Source organism: Eurytemora carolleeae, unplaced genomic scaffold (assembly GCF_000591075.1).
Source record: "Eurytemora carolleeae unplaced genomic scaffold, Eaff_2.0 scaffold112, whole genome shotgun sequence".
Taxonomy (NCBI): domain Eukaryota; kingdom Metazoa; phylum Arthropoda; class Copepoda; order Calanoida; family Temoridae; genus Eurytemora; species Eurytemora carolleeae.
Window position 1 is genome coordinate 315,838 of NW_019396053.1, and position 10,382 is coordinate 326,219.

Here is a 10,382-nt window from a genome sequence, read left to right on the forward strand (position 1 = left end):
TTTAAGTTTTAATTGAACTACAAGTTTACAAGAAATTAAAGAGAAGTGTTTTTGCTTGACAGCTTTTCTTTGTTTCCATGTTCTTGTATATCCATAGCTGAAAATGGGATATCTTTAATTTCGATCTGTTAATTAATCTGGAGATTAATAACAAGAGCAGAATAAGCCATATTTAATCTGGAGATTAATAAAAAGAGGAGATTAAGCATTAATCTCGATATCCACCATTCTAAAGTTCATGCTCATGCTATTTAAAAGCTTGATATACTCGAGGAGGATTATCCCACATATAAAACAATTTTGTGGCAAGTAACCAATGTGCAAGCGGTACATGAGGCTAAGCTTAACAATATCAAGAAGTATAAAAAATGAATAAATAGAAAATAGATCGAACGTATATATATATAAACATATATTTGTTTGCATTAATATTTTCCATCTTAAAAAAAATCAAATTTAACTCAAGAATATGATATTCATCTAAACAAATTCTTTTATATTTTCAAATAAAAAATATCTTTTTAAGCTAGAAAATATCAAATTATCCTAGACGACGACCTTAAAACACTTTTTTCTACATCAAATCTTGTAATTTCCTCTAATATTCAAAAATAAACTTTTTGCATATTTTCAGGATTTTAAGATTTTTTTAAGTTTCCTGAATTCAATCGGAAAATGTACAAACATTTAAATTTCATTTAACATTAATATTTTTCATCTTAAAAAATCAAATTTAAAGCTGAAAATAATTTGTGCTTCATGTCAATTTACAAACATTTACCTTTCACTTAAATACTTTCAGCGTTTTAAAATTTTATGCCATGAAAGCAAACAGGCTTTTTGTTTCACAGACGCCTTTTCTTTTTTTCTAATTACGCTTTTGTAAATATTTTTGCATTTCCGAATTTTCTGGGTGAAGCTGGCTTTTGAAAAATGTAAAATTAAAAACAAATTTAATATATATATTTATAGGTTGTCTGATGACATGTTTGTATCCAATAAACGTTAAATAAAACGATCAAATGGATCGGGACCAAACTTTTTGGGTAACTTACAAAGGAAGGTTAACAAAAAATTCGCAAAATTTCAAGTTTTACAAGAACGAAGAAAAATGGCGGCTTGAAAAGCCTAGTTTGATTATATTTATTTAGTACTACGAACCTTCTTGTAGTTCTGGGGAATGTAGATCTCCAAAACTGTCCTTCCAGAATATCAGAATCAAACCTAAAATAAAAAATCTTGGTGTCTCTCTGACTTTTCTTCAGTTTTATTTTCCTTGACTGCAGTTATACTTTAAATATAAGTTTTATCGGGATTACAAAAAACAATTAGTATGCCAGGGTTGTCAAAACAGCATTTTAATTTTCTTGATTTTTCTTGAACTTTAGATTTCAATTAATCCTTAGTTATAAGATACAGACAAATATCCCTTTTAAAAAGTATATTAAGGTTCGAGCCCCAAAATACTGAGTAGATTCAATGAGTTTATTTGTATTTTCTCTTTTCATTCTGTTTATAACATTTTTCTATTTTTAACCAGAAAAGAAAAGTTCAACATAATACTTTCTTTCAAATTTTCAAATCATAAATATTGTTTCACCAACTTGTCATAACGTCAGATCAAGCTTAAATATTTTGATAAAATTGAATATTTTGTCTAAACCAAACTGTTTGCCCTGAGCTGAAAACTTTAGAATGGGATATCCTTAATCCTGATCGGATAATTAATCTGGAGATTAAAAATGAGAGGAGAAAAGCAATATTTAATCTCGAGATTAAGAAAAAGAGTGGATTAAGCATTAATCCCAATATCCACCATTCTAAAGTTTTCAGCTCTGAGCTGAAAACTTTTTGGCACACTTTTGATTTTCTTTTTAAACCGTTCTTTCTTGGATATAGTAGAGAAAAATCAAAACCCGGTTTTTAAAATTGGAGAGTTCCTTTTGTTTCTGTATATACACGACTCTGATTAGTTGAATTTTATACACTTTTTAGAATACAAGTACAAGTTTAGGTTAGTCTCGGTATTAAGAAAAAGAGAGGATCAAGCATTAATCCCGATATCCACCATTCTAAAGTTTTTGGCCCTGATTTGTAAATCGTTAAACTAAATCAAGGAACAAAATTGTATTGATTTAATTTCAAGATTTAAATATAATAAATTGGATGTTCTTGTTTTCAGATTAAAGTTTTAAACTTTTCTTTTTATCGGATTCTCTGTTAACTTTGTTTATCAGAGAATTCTAAATATTTTATTATTTTTAGAAAATGGAAATAATGTTACCAGAAAACCTTTAGCATCTATAAATATCAAAGGGTAAAAAAAGGTTTTTATCTATTTGTTATCCTATTATCCTATTATTTTTAGAAAATGTGTTTGAAAACGTAAATAGAAATTATGTTTTTCTTCACCTTTAACATTTTTTAAATAACAAAAAGGAAAAGTAAAAAGTAGATATAAATTATTTTTATTATCTTTTTTTAGAAAATGTTTTTAAACCTAAATAGATCAACTATTTTTTTAATCTTTAGCATCTACAAAAAGTAAAAAAGTAAATTTAATTTATTTTTATTTTCATAATTTGAGAAAAAGCTTTTAAAAATAAGTGGATAAACTATTTTTAGAAACCCTTCACTATCTATAAAAAACAAGAGAAACAGTAAAACCTGAGTTTTTAGCTGTTTAAATTCTTAATAATTTTTAGAAAATGCTTTGAAACATAAAAAAAATTTAAACGCAATCATTTATATATAATCAGAGGAAAAAGTAAAAAAGGAAAAAACTATTTTTATTCTATTGTTTTTATAAAATGTTTTTAAACATAAATGAATAGCTAATGCTGATTGGGTTTGGCATGAGCAAGTTGGGTTTTCCTGGAAATGGTTTGGTTTGGCTGGTCAAATTAGTTGGGGTTGGCGAGAGAAGTTGGTTGGTTCTGGTATGTAAAAGGTTGGTTTGGTTTGTTTGTAAAAGGTTGGTTTGGTTTGGTTGGAAAAGTTGGTTTGGTTTGGTTGGAAAAGTGGGTTTGGTTTGTTTTTAAAAGTTGGTTTGGTTTATTGTAAAAGTTAGTTTGGTTTGGTTGGAAAAGTTGGTTTGGTTTATTGTAAAAGTTGGTTTGGTTTGGTTGGAAAAGTGGGTTTGGTTTGGTTGGAAAGTTGGTTTGGTTTATTGTAAAATTTAGTTTGGTTTGGTTGGAAAAGTTGGTTTGGTTTGGTTGGAAAAGTGGGTTTGGTTTGTTTGTAAAAGCTGGTTTGGTTTGTTTGTAAAAGGTTGGTTTGGTTTGGTTGGAAAAGTTGGTTTGGTTTGGTTGTAAAAGTTGGTTTGGTTTGGTTGGAAAAGTGGGTTTGGTTTGTTTGTAAAAGTTGGTTTGGTTTGTTTGTAAAAGGTTGGTTGGGTTTGGATAGAAAAGTTGATTGAGTTTGGTTGGAAAAGTTGGTTGGGTTTGGTTGGTAAAGTTGGTTGGGTTTGGTTGGAAAAGTTGGTTGGGTTTGGATAGAAAAGTTGGTTGGGTTTGGCTGGAAAAGTTGGTTAGGTTTGGATAGAAAAGTTGGTTGGGTTTGGATAGAAAAGTTGGTTGGGTTTGGATAGAAAAGTTGGTTGGGTTTGGCTGGAAAAGTTTGTATAAGAATCAAGGTTATGTTGAACTTGAATTTGCAATATCAACTCTAGGTTGGGAAAAGAGGCTGGGAAAGATTTTATACCATTAATCCCCCACCTCTCTAACTATTTATCCCTCTATAAATACAAGAAGATGGGGGAATAAATGGCCCAAATCCTTGGGAATAAAGGAAGCTAATGGTAAGCAAAGAAAGGAAAAAAGTAAAGAAGGGTTCAATTAAATATCAGGTTTTTCTGAGATTTCTTCTTAAATATTTAATTTAGAAGAATATCTTTGATTAAAAGTTTTAAACAACTCGGATCTAATTAAAAACATTCAGAAAAGAAATTCCAAGAAAAAATGACAAAATTAACGAAAACAGGAGAAAACAGATAAGAAGGAAAACAAGAGAAAAACAGACAAGAACGAAAACAGGAGAAAACAGACAAGAACGAAAACAGGATAAAAGCAGACAAGAACGAAAACAGGAGAAAAATAGACAAGAACGGAAACAGGAGAAAACAGACAAGAACGAAAACAGGATAAAAACAGACAAGAACGAAAACAGGAGAAAACAGACAAGATCGAAAACAGGAGAAAACACACAAGAACGAAAACAGGAGAAAAACAGACAAGAACGAAAACAGGAGAAAAAAGACAAGAACGAAAACAGGAGAAAACAGACAAGATCGAAAACAGGAGAAAAACAGACAAGAACAAAAACAGGAGAAAAACAGACAAGAACTAAAACAGGAGAAAAACTGACAAGAACAAAAACAAGAGAAAAACAGACAAGAACGAAAGCAGGAGAAAAGCAGACAAGAACAAAAACAAGAAAATAAATTGACAGGAATGTTTGAGAAATTTTTTTAAATATAAAGAGATGTAAGAAAGAATATTAAAATATAATTGAGTTTTGTTCTTTGAGTTTAAAACACTGAAAATAAAGAAAGTAAAAAAAATTAATGCAACCTGGCCATGAGAGAATATTTCACATAAATGATAAATTTTTTTCTGAAAAAAATTGTTTGGTAGAATAACCTTGAAATTACTAAGATTAAAAACCTGCTTGTCCACATATATCCAGTCTGCTATGACTGCGCGCCAAAGCATGTATGCACTATAAAAGCACTAAGCTTAGTTTTCAGAAGTAATTTTTAAAAATGTATAGATTTTTTTTTGAGAACTTGCAACCTTTCCATTTAGTTTTGTTAACAACCTTAAAAAGATGCAGATGGTAGGCCCCCTCCCCATGCAATGTTTTTGCCGTACAGGTCTATTTTAGCATTGAAATGTTAAGTAAATGCATTTTTAAATAAAAACTCACTTTTATTTTCTCTTAATCCTAATTAAAGAAAATAATGAAATTAACCTTGGACTCCACCAGGTGTAAGAAGCTCGTTCAAACAGAGACGGACAACAGCCTGAACTCTGGTCATCAGACATAGATCTAAACAATATCAGAAATATCAGACATAGATCTAAACAATATCAGAAATATCAGACATAGATCTAAACAATATCAGATACATCTGACATAGATCTAAACAATACCAGAAAGATCAGACATAGGTCTAAACAATATCAGAAATATCAGAAATCTAAACACAGAAGTTTTTGAAAGAAGAATTTCTACATTTAAAACAATGAACATTGAACATTTTGTGATTACAGATTAATAAAATAAATAAATATATCAAATATCATAAAACAAAATGGGAATTTTTGAGACTTTTAGTTGGGAAATAAATTAGAATTTTTAGTTTTTGTTGAGATTCCCTCAAATTAATAAAAATTAACCGAAGATTGTAAATTTTGAAATTTACTTTGTAATCTGAAACCGACATTTCTTTTGAGACACCCTATTTGCTCTGTACCGTAATTCTCATATTTCTCAAGATGGGTTGGTAGGGGGAAGAAGGTGGGTTGATAAGGAAGGACGGAAGGGAGAAGGGTAGAATGAATAGTACAGGAGGAAGAAGGAAGGGTGGTGGGTGATTATGTGAAATGAGAGGGGAAGGCGGTAAAGGAAAAGAAGATGGTAGATCAACATATACAGGAGCGGGTGTGAGGAATATGGTATGGTGGTGGATGATGATGTGGAAAGGGAGGGAGAGGTGGGAAGGGAAAAGAAGATGGTAGATCAATATATACAGGAGCGGGCGTGAGGAATGTGGTAGGATGGCATGTGATGATGTGGAATGAGAGGGGAAGCCTGGAAAGGAAAAGGAGATGGTAGATCAATATATACAGGAGCGGGTGTGAGGAATGTGGTAGGATGGCATGTGATGATGTGGAATGAGAGGGGAAGCCTGGAAAGGAAAAGGAGATGGTAGATCAATATATACAGGAGCGGGTGTGAGGAATGTGGTAGGATGGCATGTGATGATGTGGAATGAGAGGGGAAGNGGAAAAAACATCTCATTCATTCTTTATCACACAAAGCTTCTAAGAGTACATTGTGAATCAGACTTACCACTTTGTAAACAGAGGATCACTTGAAAATTACGTGTACAGTCCCTTTCAAAGTTTTTTACCCTGTTAATGATACATTTGATCATTAATCAACCGTGCTATTTCTTTTAGTCTAAAACTGTTCTTAAATAATCTACTTATTTGTCAAATGAACTTTTTTTTTCAAATTACAGTTCAAAAGCAAAACAAGTTGTTTTTCGGTAAATTAATGCATAAAATTTAGCATTGTTTGCAAAATATAAATAAATCAGTAATTATAATGTTTGCCAGGGTAAAAAACTAAAAACCTGGATTATCCCAAAAAAGATAATCTATTTTTGTTTTATATAAATACTACAATAACCTCAATATCCAGCAAATCATGAATGAATGAATAAATATGATAATTGGAAACTTTAACAAAAGCGCAAGATCAGAAAAAGTTTTCTCTTACATAATATTTCACTTGGTCATGAATTCATATTCTTATATAACAATAAAAATGGAAGTATATCAACTCAGAATTTTTAGAATATATATGAAAGAGAAATAAAAAAATAGCATAGATTCAAAATGTAAAGAAAAAGAAAAAAATCAATCAATGTTTTTTTTTATTTTCAAAAAACCTAATATATCAGTTGGTCAAGGTAAAAATTATAAGATTTTCAAATTTATTGAAAAGATCATTTTAAATGTCAACAATTTCAAACAATCAGCAAACTTAGACAATGGCAAAAAAGCAAGCTTGAAACTTGAAAATGAATATTTCAGAATCATTTGAATTGTGTTGATCAAATAATCTAAGGTTTACTATCAGGTTTCAAAGATATAGGGATTAGTAAATTAGATTTTGTGGCAACAACTCAATTCCTTTCTATTATTGTCATAGACAAAATAATATTTAAATACAATAAAAAAGTGTGTTGCATTCTTCTACTAATCTCTGCTTTTGTCTAAATATAGGATAATCCGCTTACGCTTATATAACAATATGTTAACAGGATATATTAGGACTTAACTATTTTATAATTCTACCTAGTTAAATTACAATTAAACCCTGTAGTGCCAGGCATAGTTTTATTTACACTTTTTTTAAACATTGACATTTTTAGAGGTTTAAAGAACGATTCGTTTTTCTTAGTTAAAGCGTATGAAATTATATCAAACAAATTGTATCCCCCCCTCCCCTTTCAGTTTTATGAAGGTATTTTCATTATTTTGATGTCAAACTCCAGAGAAGGCTGTAGGGTAGATGATGGGAAAATTGTTGCCTCTATTTCGAATTCTCTCTTGAAGAACTACAGTTAGGTATCGCCGGAGGAAAGTTTTATTTATTAATAAATTCTTTAAATCAAATACTCTGGATGCCTCCCATTTTTTCATGGATAAAGGGAGGACTCCCCCAAACAATTATCCAGGGAGGGGTACGTCTCCTAAGGTTTACAAGGTGGGAGGTGGGGGGGGGGCTATTTCCCCGTTAGCCATCACTGTGATAGTTCTCGTAGATTATTTTGAAACCTGAATTTAGAAATCCTGATATATTAATAATCAAGTGCAGTATATTTCTAAAATGTTTATGGTTAGGGCTGCAAAAAAGTGTCAGTGATTTAGTGCATGAGGTAAAATCAAAGCGCAAGGCGTTGCGATGCTCCAAATTGGACCCTGCCTTGAAGAAAAATACAACTTCAAAGCAGCCCGGACCTATGTGACTTTAATCCCNCCGAACTAAAGTGTAGCGATGGCTTAGCAAAAATATAGCGAATGCAAAACATTATCAATTATTTAATCTTCTGAACAAAAATATAAAATTTAGACGAGATTCTCATCTCAGTGTTTTTTATTCTAATAGATTTAAGTCAAACATACAAATAGACATTTTAATAGCTAAAAAAAAAATTAGAAAGGAATTGAGTCTTTGCCACAAACCTTAGATATTTCAAACTATTAATACTTAAAGATAAAATAATATAAGTTTGAAATATCAAAGGTTTGCACCATCAGATTGCGAAGATATTGGGATCAGAAGATTTGAGTTTGTGGCAAAAACTCAATTCCTTTGTTGGCATTATTCAATTATCCAACCCCATCTTCTCATGTTCTAGTTGCACCTATTCACGGGAGTGTTTGTTTGACAAAATCAAGCTTTTTGCACGTGTTAAAAAACATGTCTGGCATAAAATATAAATTCTTGAAATTTAAAAAATACTCCTGATCCTTGCATTGTTTTCAATGCAACGGAATTTAACAGTTAATGTAACTGTGCGTGTTTAAGGAAAATACCATAGATTAATCAAAATAACAGATAGGACACTATCTAGTCGGCGTAGAACACACTCTCTCTCTGTAGAATTACAAGACAGAGAGAAGGCCTGTTCTACGCTGACAACGCTTAACTCTTTCGGGCTTCTGCCTCAGGGTTATTGGGAACGATAAGCACATGAATCTTGAAAAGACGACATCAAGTGTCCTATCTGTTATTTTAATTAATCTATGGAAAATATATTTATTTTATAAGCGAAAACAGAATCTGTGCGTGGTCATTTTTATTTACAAACAATAACATGGATTGTAAACTTTTTACATAACAGATTTTATTGAATATTTTCAATAACTTTTCTCAATGTTTTGAGTTCATCGTATAGAAAATTGATAAAAAAGACTTCAATGTTTGCAAGTTTCAAAGACTCTGTTAATCCAAGTCTGTTAACCAATACTTAAAAACTGTGCAAAATTTAGATAAAAGCCATAATAGAATTTGACAATAATTAAGTAAAATTAAAAATAAAAACTTATTTTTGCAAAATTTGGAAGTCAGGTGTTGATAATTTTTCTAAATTGGATTTAATCATAAAGAAGTATTTGATAAATGTTATAAGTTCTAATTTTATTTTAGATGATTGTCAGAATTCGATAAAAGGTCAAATAAGGTTCTTTAAGGGAATTAACAAAACGCGCAATTAGTGCGAAAACTAATGACCGAAATTTTTATAAATTTAAAAAACGGTTTTCTAAAAGAAGCCAAATGTTCAAAACCAACCCCCCCACCCTCCCCATTTTCTTCCATAATCTTCCATAATGTTCAAAATTTCAAAAATTGCCTCCATCAAAATTCAATTTTCATCAAATTTAGAAAAATTTGGAAAATCCACGACATTATTTTATGNGAATAATATAACTAGAGAGAGGGAAGTATTGCTTCTTTATATTCTGATTTGACGTAAGAAGGATGCTAAAGAAGTTTTTGTAAACACATTTAGTTACAGCTCGCGTTATTGCTCAGACCCGGCCATTCTGTCTGAAACCCGTCTTTGGTCTTTGTTATTGTCTACAATAAAATTACAGCTCCGGCATTGTCCTAATACGTCACAATAAAATGTAAACAAACCCTAATTTTATTCTCATTGTACAGTCCCTAGTCTCTACACAACGTGCATTTCAATGCAAGTAAATATTAACGGTGACATGGAAACGCATCAACACGGAAACGACTCAACACGGAAATGCCTCAAAAAAACAGAATCATAAAACTAATTTAATGTCGTCTTCTCTTGAAAAGACGACATCAAGTGTCCTATCTGTTATTTTATTAGAAGACGACATTAAATTAGTTTTATGATTCTGTTTTTTTGAGGCATTTCCGTGTTGAGTCGTTTCCGTGTTGAGGCGTTTCCATGTCACCATATTAACCCAATCTCTCTTATCCCGATTGAGGCTATTTATATCTAATATATAGATGTTTGTTTTAAAGATTTATAAACAATCTTTAAGAAATATATTTACCTGATTGTTTTTTGTAGTTGTTGAATGTCGGTTAGTTGAAAATCTAAACTGATTGTTCGATTCAAATATTCTCCTTTCTCTTCGTCCATCCTTCCTCGTTCATTCATCCCTCCTTCTTCTCCTTCTCCTCCTTCATCCTGATCCAGGAGAGGAGAATCCCGTTGTTCCATCTCCTTTAATCCCTCCTGTGCTCCACCTGAACTACGTCCCATTGTAAACTCACATTTTCACTTATATTTCACATTTACAACACTGTAGTGTACAGTGTACACCCTAGCTGTGTACAAGGGTACAGTGCTCAAAACAGTACTGTACAAGGTCGTTAACCTTTACAGGCGAGAAAATAAAGAAACTCTACCCTCGGCCTACCATTTTTCTTCTAAAACAAAAAAATGATTGAATATATGTGAAAAATTTAGTAAAATCATAAATAAAACTAAAGTTTCGTTTTCAAGTGAAAATCCAATATTGAGACGGATTTTTTAAAGGTATTTCCTTCCCAAGACGTTGCTGTGTACTCCAGGTCTAGATTAGTATAATCCACGCAAA

At 31.1% G+C, this 10,382-nt stretch overlaps 1 protein-coding gene across 1 annotated transcript in view; it reads right to left on the minus strand.

Annotated features, from left to right (window-relative positions):
• Nucleotides 1-10,208, minus strand: part of LOC111705863 (adenylate cyclase type 9) — a 52,843-nt gene extending 42,635 nt beyond the window's left edge. Inside the window, exons 1-3 of the mRNA XM_023478564.1 lie at nucleotides 9,834-10,208; nucleotides 4,972-5,049; nucleotides 1,162-1,224 (exon numbers count right to left, since the gene is read on the minus strand). Of these exons, the coding sequence (XP_023334332.1) occupies nucleotides 1,162-1,224; nucleotides 4,972-5,049; nucleotides 9,834-10,045 (353 nt within the window). The 5' untranslated portion in view covers nucleotides 10,046-10,208. The remainder of the gene's footprint in view (nucleotides 1-1,161; nucleotides 1,225-4,971; nucleotides 5,050-9,833) is intronic.
• Nucleotides 10,209-10,382: the final 174 nt, after the last annotated feature.